A 19,507-nucleotide genomic window follows, 5' to 3' on the forward strand; every position below is an offset into this window, starting at 1 on the left:
TCTCTGTGACCCCATGGACTGCAGCACACCAGGCTTTCCAGAATTGGAAATAAAAGGAGATACCGCTGCACGTCTTTTTCATGGCCCAAAACCAAAACACTAATGACACAAAATGCTGGCGAAGATGTGCAGCCACAGGAACTCTCATCCATTGCTGGTAGGAATACAAAGTGGTACAGCCCTTTGTGGAAGACCGTTTGGCAGTTTCTTACAAGGCTAAACATTACAGTCTGATCCAGCAATTACAGTTCTTGGTATTTATCCAAAGGAATTGAAGTGTGTGGACCCAAAAACCTGAACATGGTTATAGGAGCTTTATTCCTAATTGGAAGTAAGATTCCCACCTGCTGTGGAACAACAAAGTCTGCTTCCTGCAAGTACTGAGCCCAAGAGACACAACTAGAGTCTGTGCACCACAAGGAAAGATCCCACATGATGCAATGAAGATTCCAAGTACTGCAATACTTGACGCAGTCAAATGAATACTTTTTTTTTTAATGGAAGAAGCTGTCGGGTCACGAAAAGGAATGGAGGAAACTTAAAATGCATGTTACTAGGTGAAAGAAGCCAATCTGAAAGGGCTACACATTCTACGATTTCAACTATATGACATTCTGAGAAAGGCAGAGCTAGAGACAGTGAAAGGCTTAGTGTTTGCCAGGGGTCCCCCAGTAGGGAGAACGGAGAAGCAGCTGATTCTTAGGGCAGAGCAACTATTACATTTGACACTGTAATGGGTGCCACGTAACATAAACGTCCAACACAGAATGAAGCCTAATGTAAACCACGGACTTCTTTTTGTCGTTGTTTAGTCGCTAAGTTGCGTCCGACTCCTTCGTGACCCTATGTAGTGTAGCCAGCCAGGCTCCTCTGTCCATGGGACGTCCCATGGCAAGAATACTGGAGTGGGTTGCCATTTCCTTTTCCAGGGGATCTTCTCGACCCAGGGATCGAGGCGGAGTCTTCTGCATTTGCAGGTGGGTTCTTTACCAGAGCTAGCAGGGAAACCTTAATAATAATGTATCAATACTGTTTCATCAATTGTAATAAATGTGCCCCAGCCATGGAAAATGTTCATAAGGAAAACTGTGTATGCGTGGAAGGGGTGTATAAGAACTCTTGTATTTTCCTGTCAATTTTTCTGAGACCCAAAAACTGCTCTAAAAATAAACTCTATTAATAAAAACACTTATCTACTCGAAACAATAAAATAGGGGTGGTGTGCAACAGTGCACGGGAGCGTGCGTGTGAATTTTCACACCAAGCATTAAATGGAGCGGGGATGGTTGCACAGACACTGGTATCACTTGGATCGAAGGGTGAGCAAGACGGTCGCAGGCCCGCGCCTCCGGGAGTGGGGAAGCTGTACATTTCCCTACAGCCTGAGTTTGTATAATGCAGGTAAAGCTGGCAAACAGTGAACTCGTTCCCCCTTTTACATGTCCGCCTGGGGTTTAGAACGCCGGCCCCCGCCAGGCAGCCCGGGGAATCGCAGGCTCCGGGCCCGCGGGCCCCGGAAGTCGCCCCTCCAGGCGCTAGGCGCGCTCCCGGGCCCTCGGCCGAGCACCCGGCCCGCCCGCCCGCCAGGGCCGCCCAGCCCGCCCAGCCCCCGCGCGAGGTCGCGCGCGGCCCGGCCGGAAGCCGAGGCGGGGGCCCCGCCCGGCCGGCGCCCAATCAGCGCGCGCGGCTCATTAATAGTGACTAGACGGCCCCGCCCCCGGCCCTCGCGGCGCCACCGCCCGCGCAGACCCGGAGCGCGGCCGCGGACGAAGATGGCGACCGCCATGTACTTGGAGCACTACCTGGACAGTAAGCGCCCCGCGCACCGCCCCGGCCCGCCGCCCGCGCCCCGCCGCCCCTGCCGCGCTTCCCCGAGCGCCGGGCTCCGCGCGCGGGCCCCGGGGCACGCGGGGGCGGCGGGGCGGCCGGGTGGCGGCGGGGGCGGCGGGGGCGCGCGGGGCGGGCGGGGCGGCGAGGGAGGGGCGCGGGGCGGGCGGCGCGGGGCACCGCCGGCACTGCCGCGCCAATTCCAGGTGCGTCACGGCGGGGCGGGGCCGGCGCCGCGGGGCGGGGCCCGGGCGGCCCGGCCCTGCCTTGCCGACGGCCACGCCCACCTGCCTGCAGGCCCCGCCCTCCCCGCCCTTGAACCCGGCCTCCTGTGCGGGGCCCCGCCCCTTATCGGCTGGGCTCCGCTCACTTCCCTGTCGGGCCCGCCCCCTCTGGCCAGGCCCCGCCCCTCCGAGCCCTGCCCGCCTTGGGGGCGGGACTGGCCCACCAATGGTTGAGTCCCAATCGCCTGGGACTCTGGGTCGGGTTTGGGGGCCCCAGGGCCTCGGGGTTCTGGGTTCTGTGCCTGCTTGTGCTGTGATCTAGCTTGTGCCTCACTTCCAGACCTCAGTTCGTGCATCTGCAAGGCATGCAGGCGCAGAGGGTCACTGAGGGTACCGGTCCGTGCCCAGGGACTGGGGGCGCTACTTACTGGCCTGGGTTAAGGGGTTCAAGGCAGGGGTCATCGTCGTGGCCAGATGTCCCGACGCGTTGCACATGTTGTCCTCTCTGGAGAACTCCTGAGCAGATGGCTTTTTTCCTCCACATTTCACAGAGCATGTGATGCTGCCTGCGGAAGCCACGGTAGCTTGTTACGGTCTCTTGCTTGAGAGCGGCGATCCCACGTTGGAGTCCTTCGTTCTGACTCCAGTCTGGCCTCCGCTGGGGCATGGCCTGTGGAGGGGGGAGCTGGTGGATGTTGGGCCCCATGGCTCTAGAGCACTGTGCTGTACTGGGGATTTTCACAGCCCCCAGACTCCCACGTGAGGTTGTTGAGAGTAGGGATTGAACCTCTGCTCTGGAGAAGACTGTGGTGATCCACAGGGATCACCCAGTCCTGGCCCAGCCTGAACACAGGTCCTGGGTGGGAGAGCAGAGAGCACCCAGGTTCCCGGGGGGGGGGGGGCGGGGGTGCCCTGCGGCTTACCCTCCTCTTTCCTGGTGCTTTCTGGTGGGTCCCACGAGGAGAGTCCAATGAATATGATTCCTGGCCTTTGCGGGGCACCCGTGTGAAGGCTTGGGGACAGAAACCCCTGCTCACTCCCTAAGCACCTGCTGTGGACCAGGAATTTTCCTGGGACACGCCATCAGATGGGGCAGGTGGAGTTTTTAAGCGTTCACTGGAGTTTAAAGGTCATGAAGGAGCCTGGCACATCTGAGAGTGCAGGGGTACTGCTGCTGTACGAAGCCTGGGGGGGTCCCACAGAGAGGCTCTGAGGGGTCCGCTTGCTGTCTGCTGAGCCGGGGAGCCCTGGGGCTTAAGCAGCAACTTTGTTTGATGAGAGGGGCCCATCCTGGCTGCAGGAAGGGGGCGGGCTTGGCCTGGACCAGGAGCCTGGCAGTGGGGATAGCAGACCAGTGTGGTGCAGGGTTCTCACTGTGCTGTCCCTCCTGGTCTGTTTGATTTTAAATAACCTCTCGTAAAATGGGAAACTCAGTCCTTCTGTGGTACTGGCCCCATTTCAGGTGCTCAGTCGCCCCGTGTGGCCAGTGCCTCTGTGTTGGGCAGCTCCATCTTTGTATCATGTTCCCCCACGCAGCCCCGGTTGGCACTTTCCGGTGCCCCAAGTTCAGAGTCAAGTTGGAGAAGCACCCCGGGGTTTGGGCTTATTTGCTGGGACGGGGTGTCTGCAAGGGAGGAGTGGCCTGGGGTCTGGGGTGGGAAGGTCGCGTGGGCGCCCTCTGTCCTCTGTTTGACACTGACTTCTTGAGTTTCTGACCGGCGCTCAAGCACGTCAGCCTGTACCAGGGTGTGTTCAGTGTTCAGAGCACGTCCCTGGAAAAAGATACCCTGATTCGTCTTGTTTCCGAACCCTAAGAAACAGAAGCTGGAGTGGGCTTATCCCTTGTAGCCTTGAGGTGTGGAGCTTGGAAGGTGAGTTTTTGTCCTGCTGTGTCTGTATTTCAGGTATCGAGAACCTTCCCTGTGAGCTTCAGAGGAACTTCCAGCTGATGCGAGAGCTGGACCAGAGGACGGAAGGTGGGTGCAGCCAGGGTGGGGAGAGCAGCTCCCCAAGGCAGGGCCCTGGGGGTGGTGCTGCGGGCGTGGGGTCATGTCTCAGAGAGAGTGCTGGGTCTGTGCAATCAGGCGGAGTCCCTGGTGCTCCTACGTTTCTTCGTTATAACCCTCGTCCACTCCTTGCAGTTAAAGTGTGTGTTACCTTCTCTTTAAGAGACTTTCTCTTTTCACGCTCTGTGTGTATAGTTTATACAGCGCTCTTGGATCTTTTGGTATGTAACTCCGTATTTCTAAGCAGCTCATTTTTGCTGCATTTCTTACTTTATTTCCTTTTGGTTTTAGACTTTAGCTGTTCAATTATTACAGAAAGTGAAGATTGACGTCTCTGGTTGCGCCCAGCCAGCTCATGTGCGCACAGCTCCTTCCCACCATGTCCTGGGTGTTGTGGGCCAGGCTTCACGTTGTACTGATGCTGTGTGCGTCAGGGCCGCTGTGTTGGTAGCGGACCATCTGCTGTGCGCATGTGCCCTGTCTGACCTGACTTTCTCTTGGCGTCCCTCCCTGCTCTGCTGCTCGGCTTGTCTCCCACATTCCCGGTGCGCTGCGCCAGGCACCTGCCAGGCCTCTGTGTGCCCCACATGGGGCCGCCGCAGCTCACCGGCGGGTCTTGCCCCAGGCCTTGCCTCAGGCCTTCTTCCATTTGCTGCTCCTCCGTGCGGAGCCCTGTTTGCTAGGTTGCTAAGCGTGCTACGTCTTGATTTGCCCCTTTGTTTCAGGGGAGCCTTTTCTCTGGGAGCTTCTGGGAAAAGGGTAGAGAGGAAGGTGAATAATGTTGCGTGTCTGAAACTACAGCAGCGAGTACTTGGCTGGGTATAGAATCCCAGATTGACAGGCATTTCCCCCAGAGCGCAGCAGGTGCTTCTGCGTCGTCTCCCAGCTTCCGCGTGGCTACTGAGACGGCCACTGTCGTTTGCATTCCTGATGCTTTGAAGATGTGATCTTTATTTCCACTTTTCTCTTTATCTGTGAGGTTTTACATTTGATGATGTGCTTGGGCATGGACACTTTTTTCACACATCCTGTTGGGCACATACTTTGTGAGATTGGAATAACTGGTTTTTGACTGAGGTACAGCCTTTTGACTAGTGAATACAGAGACTTCTTTTATTGTGAGATAGACCACTTACATTCAGAAATAAGCGTTCATTTCAGCTCAGTCACTCAATCATGTTAAGACTCTTTGCGACCCCATGGACTGCAGCACGCCAGGCCTCCCTGTCCATCACCAACTGCCGGAATTTACTCAGACTCATGCCCATCAAGTCGGTGATGCCATCCAACCATCTCATCCTCTGTCATCCCCTTCTACTCCCACCTTCAATCTTTCGCAGCATCAGGGACTTTTCCAATGAGTCAGCTCTTCACATCAGGTGGCCAAAGTACTGGAGTTTCAGCTTCAACATCAGTCCTTCCAATGAACACTCAGGACTGATCTCCTTTAGGGTGGACTTGTTGGATCTCCTTGCAGTCCAAGGGACTCTCAAGAGTCTTCTCCAACACCACAGTTCAGAAGCATCAGTTCTTCTGTGCTCAGCTTTCTTTATAGTCCAACTCTCACATCCATACATGACCACAGAAAAAACCATAGCCTTGACTAGACGGACCTTTGTTGGCGAAGTAATATCTCTGCTCTTTAACATGCTGTCTAGGTTGGTCATAACTTTCCTTCCAAGGAGTAAGCGTCTTTTAATTTCATGGCTGCAGTCACCATCCACAATGATTTTGCAGCCCCAAAAAATAAAGTCTGCCACTGTTTCTCCATCTATTTGCCATGAAGTGATGGGACCAGACACCATGATGTTAGTTTTCTGAATGTTGAACTTTAAGCCAACCTCTTCAGTCTCCTCTTTCACTTTCATCAAGAGGCTCTTTAGTTCTTCTTCACTTTCTGCCATAAGGGTGGTGTCATCTGCATATCTGAGGTTATTGATATTTCTCCCGGCAATCTTGATTCCAGCTTGTGCTTCATCCAGCCCAGCGTTTCTCATGATGTACTCTGCATACAAGTTAAATAAGCAGGGTGATAATATACAGCCTTGATGTACTCCTCTTCCTATTTGGAACCAGTCTGTTGTTCCAAGTCCAGTTCTAACTGTTGTTTCCTGACCTGCATATAGGTTTCTCAAGAGGCAGATCAGGTGGTCTGGTATTCCCATCTCTTTCAGAATTTTCCACAGTTTATTGTGATCCACACAGTCAAAGACTTTGGCATAGTCAGTAAAGCAGAAATAGGTGTTTTTCTGGAACTCTCTTGCTTTTTCCATGATCCAGCAGATGTTGGCAATTTGATCTCTGGTTCCTCTGTCTTTTCCAAATCCAGCTTGAACATCTGGAAGTTCATGGTTCACATATTGCTGAAGCCTGGCTTGGAGAATTCTGAGCATTACTTTACTAGTATGTGAGATGAGTGCAATTGTGTGGTAGTTTGAGCATTCTTTGGCATTGCCTTTCTTTGGGATTGGAATGAAAATGGACTTTTCCAGTCCTGTGGCCACTGCTGAGTTTTCCAAATTTGCTGGCATATTGAGTGCAGCAGTTTAATGGCATCTTAGGATTTGAAATAGCTCAACTGGAATTCCATCACCTCCACTAGCTTTGTTTGTAGTGGTGCTTCCTACGGCCCACTTGACTTCACATTCCAGGATGTGTGGCTCTAGGTGAGTGATCACAGCATCATGATTATCTGGGTTGTGAAGATCTTTTTTGTACAGTTCTTCTGTGTATTCTTGCCATCTCTTAATATCTTCTGCTTCTATTAGATCCATACCATTTTTGTCCTTTATTGAGCCCATCTTTACCCTTTATTGAGCCCATCATTGCATGAAGTGTTCCCTTGGTATCTCTAATTTTCTTGAAGAGATCTCTAGTCTTTCCCATCCTGTTGTTTTCCTCTATTTCTTTGCATTGATCTCTGAGGAAGGCTTTCTTATCTCTCCTTGCTTTTCAAAGGAACTCTGCATTCAAATCTTTCCTTTTCTCCTTTATTTTTTGCTTCTCTTCTTTTCACAGCTATTTGTAAGGCCTCCTCAGACAGCCATTTTGCTTTTTTGCATTTCTTTTCCATGGGGATGGTCTTGTTCCCTGTCTGCTGTACAATGTCACAAACCTCAGTCCATAGTTCATCAGGCACTCTGTCTATCAGATCTAGGCCCTTAAATCTATTTCTCACTTCCACTGTATAATCATAAGGGATTTGATTTAGGTCATACCTGAATGGTCTAGTGGTTTTCCCCACTTTCTTCAATTTAAGTCTGAATTTTGCAGTAAGGAGTTCATGATCTGAACTGCAGTCAGCTCCCGGTCTTGTTTTTGCTGACTATACAGAGCTTCTCCATCTTTGGCGGCAAAGAATATAATTAGTCTGATTTTGGTGTTGACCATCTGGTGATGTCCATGTGTAGAGCCTTCTCTTGTGTTGTTGGAAGAGGGTGTTTGCTATGACCAGTGCGTTCTCTTGGCAAAACTCTATTAGCCTTTGCCCTGCTTCATTTCGTATTCCAAAGCCAAATTTGCCTGTTACTCCAGGTGTTTCTTGACTTTCAACTTTTGCATTCCAGTCCCCTGTAATGAAAAGGACATCTTTTTTGGGTGTTAGTTCTAGGAGGTCTTGTAGGTCTTCATAGAATCGTTCAACTTCAGCTTCTTCAGTGTTACTGGTTGGGGCATAGACTTGGATTATTGTGATATTGAATGGTTTGCCTTGGAAATGAACAGAGATCATTCTGTCGTTTTTGAGATTGCATCCAAGTACTGCATTTCAGACTCTTTTGTTGACTATGATGGCTACTCCATTTCTTCTAAGGGATTCTTGCCCGCAGTAGTAGATATAATGGTCATCTGAGTTAAATTCACCCATTCCAGTCCATTTTATTTCGCTGATTCCTAGAATGTCGATACTCACTCTTGCCATCTCCTGGTTGACCACTTCCAATTTGCCTTGATTCATGGACCTAACATTCCAGGTTCCTGTGCAATATTACTCTTTACAGCATCGGACCATGCTTCCATCACCAGTCACATCCACAACTGGGTGTTATTTTTGCCTTGGCTCCATCCCTTCATTCTTTCTGGAGTTATTTTCCCACTGATCTCCAGCAGCATATTGGGCACCTACCGACCTGGGGAGTTCATCTTTCAGTGTCCTATCTTTTTGCCTTTTCCTGTTCATGGGGTTCTCAAGGCAAGAATACTGAAGTGGTTTAAACATTTATAAATTGCTTAGCAAATAATACCCAGAGACCCTTTCCCCAGATGGAGAAATAGAGCCCCTGGTGCCCACGGCCTGTGAGACTCCTGAGCAGGCCCTCTTCCCCTGAGGAGTGCACCCTGAGTTATCACCTGCAAGGATGGTCTTTTCGTCTCTACACTGAAGCATTAACGTGTGCGTCTGTCTCCACCCTTAACGACCATGGAATCATCACATTGTGTGTGTTTTCCTGCTTTTCATGCCTTTCTTGGTTGGTGGGATTGGCCGGTGTCTTTTTACTGCTGGGCAGCGCTGAGAGTCGGGCACGACTGAGCACCTTCACTTTCACTTTTCACTTGTATGCATTGGAGAAGGAAATGGCATCCCACTCCAGTATTCTTGTCTGGAGAGTCCCAGGGACAGAGGAGCCTGGTGGGCTGCCATCTATGGGGTTGCACAGAGTCGGACACAACTGAAGCTACTTAGCAGCAGCAGCAGCGCTCTGTTCTGTGAATGGACTGCAGCTTATTAATCTGTTTTATCCTAGATTGGACGTTTGAGTTGTTTCCTGTTATCTGTAGTTATGGCCGTTTTCCCGTGTGTATCCTGGCCTCCAAATCTTTAGGGTATGTCCCTGACAGTAGCATGCTCACAGGTGAGGTGAGCACATCATTTATTCAAACAGGGACTCTTGAGAGCCCAGGGAGGCACAGTGAGCCCTTCCTGGGTAGCAGGATACACTGGGTTGTCCTGGGCACCCTGCCCTGGTCGGGGTGTCTGCCCGTGGCCCTGATCCACAGTGTCTGGGAAGGCTGTTCCCCTTGCCACCACAGGTGGCCAGTTCGAGCCAACCACTTCTTTGCTGGAACTTGTCATCGTCAGGCTTTATTGGTTGCCGGTCTGGTGAGCTTGTCCTGGATCACACGCGGGAAATAGCTCTTCAACCGTTTCTCTCTCAGACAAGAAAGCTGAGATTGACATCCTGGCTGCAGAGTACATCTCCACCGTGAAGACTCTTTCCTCCGACCAGCGAGTGGAGCACCTGCAGAAGATCCAGAGCGCCTACAACAAGTGCAAGGAGTACAGTGACGACAAGGTGCAGCTGGCCATGCAGACCTACGAGATGGTGAGTGCGGGCTGCCCCAGGCACACGCTGCGCCCCACGCGGCGGGGAACACTGCCCAGAGCGGCAGGGCAGGCAGAGGCCAGGCTGGGGCGGAGCGATGTGGCTCGCGAAGGCGCGCCGTGGAGGGGCCTCCTCCCGGGAGCGTTGGTGTAGTCTCGTGCTCTGCGACCTTTCGGCTGGTTCAGTTACGTGTGTGTGTGTATTTTTTTGCTGTTTGTTTTTATCAGCTTTAGGTGAGACCCCAGGGCTTGCTCTGGCGACCTCCCTCTCAGGTCTGCCTCACTTGAGGCTCATGAAGTGGCACACATGGGGTTCTGTCTGAGGTGCCCCATCCTCACCTCCCAATAGAAAGAAATAGTGATTTATTAAAGCCCAAATTCGGTTGTGTTTGAGAAAGAAGCCTCTCGAAGGAGAGCTTAATGCTTATGTTTGGGGTTTTGATGCTCTAAAGCAGTAAGTCCTTTGAGTAAGCAGCCTGTCTTCCTGAGAGTTAGGTGCGATCAGCATCCTTAAGGTACTCCTGTTTTCTCTCTGATGTGTAATGAAGCTGAGGACTCTGGTTCACTCTGACGGGGCCGTGTGGTTCCCGCTTGGGAAGCTGCCACAGGGGGCGATGGGTGGCCGTCACTGCCAGCAGGCGCTTTTCTTGTGATGACCCTGCAGCTGCTCAGCAGGAGTGTCCCCTCCCTTGTTATCCTGTGTGGTCACGGGTGACGGGTGATGTCCCACCTCTTTCTCCTTCCTTCCAGCTCCATCCTGAACCTAGAACTTAAGTCGTTTTCTCCTTAAGGACCTGTGCACGCTTCACATTTTACGTTAAGATTCGGTATCTAGTGTCCTCAGCCCTTACTCCACGTCTCACAGCTGTTTCTCATCCCTTCAAGGTTTTCTCCCCAGTAGGCTTTATTCTTGGAGAAGGCAATGGTACCCCACTCCAGTACTCTTGCCTGGAAAATCCCAGGGACAGGGGAGATGCAGTTCATGGTGGGCTGCAGTTCATGAGGTCTCATAGAGTCGGACACAACTGAAGCGACTTAGCAGCAGCAGGCTTTATTCTGTTGATGGGTCATATGTGGGGAAAAAAGACCTTTGCATCAACTAGGAAATAGTGGGCCTTGTTCTAGCAGAGCTTCGTTAATTCAGGACTCAGCCTAGGGCAGACAGCAGTCTCTGGCTGACGCTGGGAACGTTTGTGATTCCCAGGGCGTTTCGCCCTGAGAGCCACGCGGATTGTGAGTGTCCTTCCATGCAGGTGGACAAGCACATCCGGAGGCTGGATGCAGACCTGGCTCGCTTTGAGGCGGACCTGAAGGACAAGCTGGAGGGCAGCGACTTCGAGAGCACTGGAGGACGGGGGCTAAAAAGCAAGTCTTAATTTTTCTTCATTTTGTTACTATTAACCGTGGAGTTTTGAAGAATTTTGTCTGATAAGTATGTTAGGGATATCACGGTAAATACTTTATATGGGTAAACCTTGTCCTGCCTCAGGAATTCTGTGAACAAAGTTGGGGTCTTTCTTGTTTCAGAAGGTCGAGGTCAGAAAGAAAAGAGGGGCTCCAGGGGTCGCGGCAGGAGGACCTCAGAAGATGACACCCCAAAGAAGAAGAAGCATAAAGGAGGGTGAGAGGTGCTTTTTTTTCTTTTTCCCCAGAGAACGTTGGTGTTTGCTGAGGATGACACCACCAGTCACTGCTGAGGCTGCAGACGTGCTCACCTGAGCAGGTGTGCTGTGCCCCTCCCCCTCACCTGAGCAGGTGTGCTGTGCCCCTCCCCCTCACCTGAGCAGGTGTGCTGTGGCCCCTCCCCCTCACCTGAGCAGGTGTGCTGTGGCCCCTCCCCCTCACCTGAGCAGGTGTGCTGTGCCCCTCCCCCTCACCTGAGCAGGTGTGCTGTGCCCCTCCCCCTCACCTGAGCAGGTGTGCTGTGCCCCTCCCCCTCACCTGAGCAGGTGTGCTGTGGCCCCTCACCTGAGCAGGTGTGCTGTGGCCCCTCCCCCTCACCTGAGCAGGTGTGCTGTGGCCCCTCCCCCTCACCTGAGCAGGTGTGCTGTGGCCCCTCCCCCTCACCTGAGCAGCTGTGCTGTGGCCCCTCCCCCCTCACCTGAGCAGGTGTGCTGTGGCCCCTCCCCCTCACCTGAGCAGGTGTGCTGTGGCCCCTCCCCCTCACCTGAGCAGCTGTGCTGTGGCCCCTCCCCCTCACCTGAGCAGGTGTGCTGTGGCCCCTCCCCCCTCACCTGAGCAGGTGTGCTGTGGCCCCTCCCCCCTCACCTGAGCAGCTGTGCTGTGGCTCCTCCCCCTCACCTGAGCAGGTGTGCTGTGGCCCCTCCCCCCTCACCTGAGCAGGTGTGCTGTGGACCCTCCCCCCTCACCTGAGCAGGTGTGCAGTGGCCCCTCCCCCCTCACCTGAGCAGGTGTGCAGTGGCCCCTCCCCCCTCACCTGGGTCAGGTGTGCTGACCTGATATCCTTCTGAATCCGAGGTTCCACATCCAAGGGTCACATAATACTGTAGCATGTATTTACTGAAAAAAATCTACACGTAGGTGGAATCACACAGTTCAAACCCATGTTGTTCAAGGATCAGCTGTTAATTTCACATATTGTGATTTTTGTTCTAGAACATGATTTAACTCTTTTTTTTTTTACAGATTTTAGTTCTGTTTTGAAACGTCTCCATACATGAATGTCTTAGTTAAGCTTCTTCCGTAACATGTATCTAAAGCCCTTCTTTGTTCATCTAAACACCTGGTCTGCTGTGCATTTGATGCTTTTTGCACATGCTCCTCCTGGTTGGTGGTGTTTAGCCTCTTACGTCGTGTCTGACTCTCTGCAACCCTGTGGACTCTGCCCGCCAGGCTTTTCTGTCCATGGGATTTCCCAGGCAAGAACGTGCCGACTAGGGATCAAACCTGTGTCTGCTGCATTGGCAGGTGGCTTCTTTACCGCTGACCCAGCAGAAAAGCCCTCCTGGTGACCACTCCTGTGTTCTTGGTCCCTTAGGGCACACGGTTTTCTCCTCATCTGACCTTGCGGGCGTACGCAGGTCGTGGAGAGGGCAGCGCCTGCGCTTCCCAGAGGGCTCACCCTCGTGCGGTGTAGGTGGACGGAGCTGGGTGGGGGCTGGTGGGAAGGTGGTGAGGCAGGGAAGCCACAGCGCCTGTCTGCCGCCTGCGGGCGAGGCTCTCTTGCTGCTGCTCCCTGGGTTGGTCACGGGGCCTGGGAAGCTGGCTGGTTGGAGTCCAGGGGCTGGGCTCTGCAGCCTCTGTGTGGCAGGGTTCGGTAGATGGACCATGGGTGTGGCTGTGGGCAGGTCCTGCAGTGTCGGAGTGGTCCTGTGGGCAGCGAGGCCTCCGCTGCACCCAGCAGGTGCTGCCTGCCCCCGCCCTCCACAGCCCTCACGTGTCTGTACCCATGACGTGGTGGTGTGCGGGCTTGCCTTCCCCCGTGGTGGCAGGGCTTCCTGCTCCTTCCTGCTCAGGAACTGGGATCAGGCGGGCATCCTCTTGTGTCCCTTTGTCTCCACGAGTCCCCTTGGAGGGACGAGACTCTGGCTCCCGAGTGCAGGGGCGCCTCCCCGGGGGGCACGTGCCTGGCTGCGCAGAGCCTGGGTGAGCCCCGTGGTCCCAGCACCCTGAGGGCCCTCAGCATTCCCTCGGCCGCTGTCCGTATCACAGCGGGTGAACTGGGGCCATTGGGGGCGACATGGCCGGAGCCCTCGGTGAGGAGGCTGGGCCCAGTGGCCCTCCTGAACCGCATCGTCCCCGTGGCCGCCTGGCCGAGCACAGGACCCCGCAGGCCAAGAGAGAGCCCCCTGGCCAGCGGGCCTGTCTGCGGCTGGGCTTGAAGCAGTTGGAAAGCCCTGGGTTGAGCTACGTCTCTCGGATGTTTACGGAGAGGAAGTCTCTTCTCAGAGATGGATACAGAGTCCTCACAGAGGAGGCCTCAGAGCATCCCTGCGGGCGTGGGCCATGTTGGGGCCGGGGTGCAGCTGACTGGGGCGTGGTGCCCGAGGAAGGGGCGAGCAGTCAGTCCCTCGGGGACCTGGATCCCTTCCGTTTACCCGGTTGGTGCATTCACGTCGCCTGGTCGGCCGCTGCCTCTTAGCTTTCCCTTTGCTGGTTCCTCGTGTGATGCTCTGTCTCTTTAGCAGATGAATATCTGAGCACGCCTGTAGTTTTTATCTGGGGGTAGGGGAGGGAGGGTTTTGCTTCTGTACTGATGGGAAAGTACTGTTTCACTCACTGAGCCCATGGGGTTTTTTAGAAGGCTGAAACCCACGAGAGTCGATTCCCCCCGAGCCCCTTCCCTCTCCGCAGCTGCAGTGCCATGGGCAGCGGTCTTGGGGGTGGCCTGGGTGCTGTGGGGGCCTGGGAGTGGTGCGGGCAGCCCTGGTCTGGCTGGGCTGCTCGGGGGGCCCGGGGGCAGCCGCCGGGTGCAGGGTGGTGGGCTGCTTCCTGGGGCCAGCAGGTGTAGTGGCCCCGAGAACGGGGTGGCTCTGGTGCTGCTTGGTTCCCGAGGGGCAGAGCCCAGGGGAGGCTGGGGGCAAGGACGCCTGCGGTTCTGGGCTGAAGGTGCCGGTGGAGTCGGCGGCGGGCGGAGCGGCGGCGCTGCACGGACACCGGGATCCGGGTGGGCGGGGGCGCTCTCAGGTATCGCAGGGGTGGTGGTGCCGGGTGGTGGTGCCGCCGGCCTTAGGGCAGGGCTGGGGCTGGAGCAGGCCTGCTCGGTGGGGGACTGCTCTGCACACGTGGTGAACGCCTGCCCCACACCGGCCTGCGCCACTTGGCCGCGCCCTCGATGGGCGCCCTTGGGGCCAGTTTGTCCCCAGCCCCCGCCTGTCGCCCCGCAGGTCGGAGTTCACCGACACCATCCTGTCCGTGCACCCCTCCGACGTGCTGGACATGCCCGTGGACCCGAACGAGCCCACCTACTGCCTCTGCCATCAGGTGTCCTACGGGGAGATGATCGGCTGCGACAACCCGGACGTGAGCGCGGGCCGGGCTGGGCGGCGGGCGGGTGGCACTGACTGCCTCCTCTGGACTAGAGTGTGGGCTGCGGGGCGGGTGGGCAGCGGGCGGGCGGCACTGACCGCCTGCTCCCTCTCCTTGCAGTGCCCCATCGAGTGGTTTCACTTTGCCTGTGTGGACCTGACCACGAAGCCCAAAGGAAAATGGTCAGTATGGCGCCGGCCTTGCTTGTGGGCTGGGCGGGGGGCCTGCCGGCCGCGCCCGTCCTGGCGCCCGGGGCTGAGCTGCCCGCCTTACCCAGGTTGTGGCTGTCATCGCCCCTGTGTGACTGCGACCTCGAGTCACGTGGGTTTGAACCACTTCCACGGAGCTGTTTCTCAGTGGTAAACACCGCAGTACCGCGAGCTCCCTGGTGGGCGGAACCCGCGGATGCGGGACCGGGTGTGAGGAGCCGTGGGTGGGGACGGCTGCTGGCGCCCTGACCCCACCTTGTGCGAGGTGGCCTCCCTCCCACAGCAGCCGCTCTGGCTCTCGAGGGAGGCAGAGATGACTGTAAGTCTAGACGAGGCATGAAGGACTCTCCCTGGGGAAGCTCTGATGGCAGCTGAGGGCCAGGCTCGGGCTGGGCGCCCCTGGAGCCGAGGCCTCCGTCCTGGGGGAGGTGTGGGCGGCCGCAGCTCTGCTGTGTGTGAGAGCCTGGTCCTGCTGGCTGTGCCGAGCACAGGCCTGGGGGTGATGCCCTCCGTGCTTCCACCGTGTGTGCACACGGAGCGTGGGCCACTCGAGGGACGTCCGCGTCGTCTGCCTGCAGTGGACGGCCGGGCAGGGGGTATGGGCGCATCTCAGAGCCACGCGTGGTGTCCACCCGGCCGGGCCCTGGCAGGCAGAGCCAGTGGAACCTGGCGGCCCGGAGCAGGCTCAGTGTGGGATGGGGTGGGGTCCTGTGCTGAGCCCTTTGGGAAGAAGGGGTGTGTGGGCTGGCTCTGGGGCAGGAGGCAGGCAGGGCGACTTGGGTTTGATTTTGGACGTGGTGGGTTTGAGTTGTTTGCAGGACTTTGCTGGTAGGTGCTAGAAGATTGTTCCCTACTGTGTGGGCGCGGTTCAGGGAGCAGGACACGCTGGGCGGATGTGGGATGGGGTCCGGGTGGGGGCGGGGGTAGGGGTGGGGCTGGGGCACACCCACCAGGCGCTTGACCCTTGGCCTCCCTGTCAGAGGGGGCAGAGTACAGGCTGCTTCCCACCTGGTCTGCGTCCTGAGTTTGCATCTGAGCCTGTGCTCTGCGACCCTCGGTGCAGCGAGGCTTCTGGCCTCCAACCCCGGGGTGGGCGGGCTGCGCTCAGGCCCTGGACCAAGTGCTGGGAGCCGGGGTTTGGGAGGCCGCATTGTAGGTGCTTCAGCTGTTCCCCAGGAGGGGCCTCGGGAAGCTGTGTGCACAGGGTCATGGGGCCAGTGAGCCCCCTGGGGCAGGGCGGGGGTCTGCGCCTGCCTGGTGGGGCTGCCTGGCACCTCCAGCGTGCCCCCTCGAGTGCTCGCTTCCTGTGTGGTCCCAGTCCTCGCACAGGGAGCGCTGGTGAGCTTGGGCGACAGGAGTGCTTGTGTGTGCACGCCGCTGCGCTCGCTGACTCGGGTCTTCCCTGGCCTCAGCACAGACGTCGGGCAGACCTTCCCCCACGGCAGGGTTGCGCCATCTGCATCTGGGTCTCCGTGCCGGCACCGTGGCCACAGCGTCCCGCTGTCCCGGGAGACCGGGAGGTGGGGCCTGGCCTCCTGCCTTCCGGGGCCCCTGACGGCACCTTTCTCGTCACAGGTTCTGTCCCCGCTGTGTTCAAGAGAGGAGGAAGAAGAAGTAAGGCCGGGGAGGACACTGGACAAGACGAGCGAGTTAACATGTTCCCTCGTTCATGTTGCAATATTTTACGTTTATTTTAAAACTACCTTGTTTCCAACGATATTTAATAACTCAACGGCCAGTTGTCATTCTGGATGTTTCCTTGAACAGACGAGAAGCCACCTGAGCCCTGTTGCACAGAGAAGCAATCTTAGGGGACTTGCCACAGTGACTCCGATCTTGTGACTTTCATACAGACCCCAGGCCCTGAGCGCGGTGGTCACCCTGGTGCCCCCGGGACTCCGTGGGGTGCATGGCTGGTGTGCTGCCGTTGCGTCGCATTTGGAGCCATGAGCCCTGGCGTCTGGCTGGCTTCCTGGGACGGCTCGCCAAGGCCCCGGTGCCACCGCGGGCATCTCTGAGCCTTGCCGGGAGCCCAGGGTGCGCCCGGAAGCGCCAGCTCTCCCCGGGGCTTCTGCCTCGCTGTGCACTGCCTTTGCGTTTGAACTGCCTGTTCCCTCCATGAGGGGTTTTCTTTCCGGAGTAAACAAGTGTCCACTAGCAAACGGGCTGTGGGTGCCGTGACCGGTACGGATAAGAGACGGTCCAGCGGAAGGGCCGATGGCCCGTTTCTCCGGGAATTCTGACTCTGTGCTGTGAAGATGAGTTATCGTGGTAGCGTGAAGACAGTGGTCTGTGTGAGTATGAAGTGAGCCCAGGCTGCCGGGAGCTGACCTGAGGCCTGCTGACTTGCACAGCAGGTCAGCCGCTTAGACTGAGCGGTGACGATTATGTGCCGTGATTCTGAGCCTCCCGTGCCGCAGGAGCAGTTCTGCATGAAGTGAGGAAGCCCGCGTGTCTCTCCTCCCCAATCAGCACATGGTCTTGGACCCGCCGTGCTGGTCGCAGCGTGGGTGGTCCAGGCGTGGACGCTCTGCGTGGCTTCTGCAGGCACCCTCTCCCCTGAGGCCGTCCAGGCGTGTGTTTGGAAGGCGGCGGGCATGGCGGCTCTGCCTCAGGCCCGGGGTCTGCGACAGACTGGAGGCCCAGCTTCCCGGCCTGGACAAAGCGTGTCCTGTCTGTGAGGAGGGCCATCGACAGGAACCCACCTGCTTCCCCCTGACGGCCGCCCGTCCTGTGCTCTTCCGAGAGAGGGGACAGTGAGCAGGAGCCGCAGAGGCTGTGTCCTGTGGGGCCACTGCCCACAGGGCAGCTACCATCCGGCAGGCGACCGGGGCCACCCTGGGTCTGCATCCAAGCGCCCTGCGTCTGACCCAGTCCTTGCCAGAGGGAGCTGGGAGGCGGCGGGCAGTCTGTGCAGCGTGTGGCCCCTGGGGCTCCCGTGGGCCGGTGCAGGGTCTGGCCACGGCTGCCCCTCGGCCCCGGGCTCGTCCCGGCCACGCGGCGTTCCTGAGGAAGGGCCCGCTGGCACCCTCAGCCTCTGCCTCGGCCGGAAACCCTGGGGGAGTTGGTGTTTAGTAACTTAGGTTTTTGTTAGCATGGATTTTAAAGATTAAGGGGAGTAAATTGTGGAAAAGTTTTTTTTTTCACTCCTTTACCAGTTTTTGTGGAGAAGATAGGTAAGTACAGTACCCTTGTGGTGATTCCTCATAAGCTCATTTCATCTTCGACCCATTCACACCACTGTTCCCACGGGACGGGGGATTTGTGGATGCAGGTGGACGGCGGTCCTGAGCCTCAGCGGGGTGCCCGCCGCCCCAGCCGTTCCCCAGGAGGGTGACTGACTTCCCTGCCGGCAGCTTTCGTTTAAAGTTGGCTGGTGTCACCCTGCTTGTCACCGCGTAACGTGCCATCTGTGCACCTTTTTGGGAAAGTTTCTGTGCTTATATGTTTCCAGTGTTTACTTTTGCTGGTTACAGTAATATCACTGAAATAACATGCACGTAGCTTTGGAGAAAATGGAAAACACGAGCAGAAGAGAGAGGGTCCCTGGAACGTTTTTGGGCCCGGCTGAATGCCTCCTGACCGTGCCGCCGCCCGCAAGGCGGAAGATGCTGCGGAGGCCCTGTAGTTGGGAGCACCCCGGCCCGCGCTGCTCGCCCCTCGCCTGCCGCCCCCGTCAGGATGAGACGCTCGCTGGTCTCGGGCGCTGGCGCCGGGGGCGGGCAGGCACCGCCACAGCATCCCTGAGCCCGTGAGGGCGCGGGCCCCCAGGGTCCTCGGGGTCTGCTTGTGAGGGGAGAGGCTTCTTGTGCAGAGAAGCGGCGCCGTCCGTTTCCAGTCCTGCTCGTGTCCGTCAGCAATGGTTGAAACATCCGCTCGTTTTCCCGCAGGAGAGCACGCGCTGCGTAGTAGGAGCAGGTGGTAAGCCGCGCCCCCGCCTCTGCGGCGGAGCTCGAGGGGCTCACGGCTGGCACACAAGGCCTGTGACTGTCCCTGCCACGGGCTGGGCCCCTGAGCAGGCGGACACGATCCTGGTGCTGGCAGGGCCACCTGAGCCGGGCGGCCCCCATCTGCCCCAAGGCGGCAGCCTCCTGGACGCAGCCCCTGGGCAGTTGCGGGGGCGCGTGGGACACTGGCCGGCCGCCTGTCAGTCCTGCCTCCTGACCCGTCGCCGGCAGCCCTCGGCCAGGACTGCTTTGAGCAGTAACACTGTCCAAGGAGCAGCTTCCCCGTGTGGCCGCAGCCAGGGACTGCCCTGTGCGGGGCTGGGACACTTGGCATTTCAGGCTTTCCTCAGCTTTTTGTGAACAGTGTGGTTGGTCTTCATTACCTGTGACGAGAGGAATTTTAAAGTGGGAAGTCTAAGAAAAGCGTTCTCATTCAGGAGAGAGTTCTGTGAAGTTTCCTCCCCGCTAGTATGTATCTGTGGTGTTCATCTTACCACATCTCATCCAAAAAGATGATGCAGCTTTAACCTGAATGTTACATTGTGTTTTCAAGGAATTATTATTGATGTTCTCTTTGTAAAAGAAAAAAATATTGTAAATCTTTTTATTAAATAATGTAAAGATGTATATCTGTATTTTTGGATCATGTTATAGATGATGGATATATTGTTTAACGAATAAAGTATTTTTTGGAACAAACATTTGAGAACGCATTGTTTCTGGAAATAAGACTTCAGTGTCCTGTGGAGAGCTGGGACCGGATGCCGTGTGGACTCTTGAAGGGGGCATGCAGTGGGCAGAGTGGGTGAGTCCTGCTGGGGCCCGGGTGGGATCCTGGGCCTCAGCTGTCTCATGGCATCAGAAGGCGGTCCCAAGCTCATGAGAAAGACGTGTTCTTAGTGAGGGCACTGGGGGTCGCTTCCTAGGGGCATAAGGCGTCTCCTCTGAAACAGAATCTTCGCCTTCTAGACCTGCTTGGGTGCCA

General features: G+C 56.6%; 1 protein-coding gene across 1 annotated transcript; it reads left to right on the forward strand.

The window, feature by feature from the left end:
* The first annotated feature begins 1,695 nt into the window (after window positions 1-1,695).
* Window positions 1,696-19,221, forward strand: ING5 (inhibitor of growth family member 5). Its single transcript, XM_055586656.1, has 8 exons — window positions 1,696-1,809; window positions 3,956-4,027; window positions 9,212-9,378; window positions 10,631-10,742; window positions 10,905-10,998; window positions 14,225-14,360; window positions 14,487-14,548; window positions 16,151-19,221. Exons 1-8 carry the CDS (start codon window positions 1,773-1,775, stop codon window positions 16,191-16,193), a joined length of 723 nt encoding a protein of 240 aa, XP_055442631.1. The 5' UTR covers window positions 1,696-1,772; the 3' UTR covers window positions 16,194-19,221.
* Window positions 19,222-19,507: the final 286 nt, after the last annotated feature.

Source organism: Bubalus kerabau, chromosome 6, assembly GCF_029407905.1.
Source record: "Bubalus kerabau isolate K-KA32 ecotype Philippines breed swamp buffalo chromosome 6, PCC_UOA_SB_1v2, whole genome shotgun sequence".
NCBI lineage: Eukaryota > Metazoa > Chordata > Mammalia > Artiodactyla > Bovidae > Bubalus > Bubalus kerabau.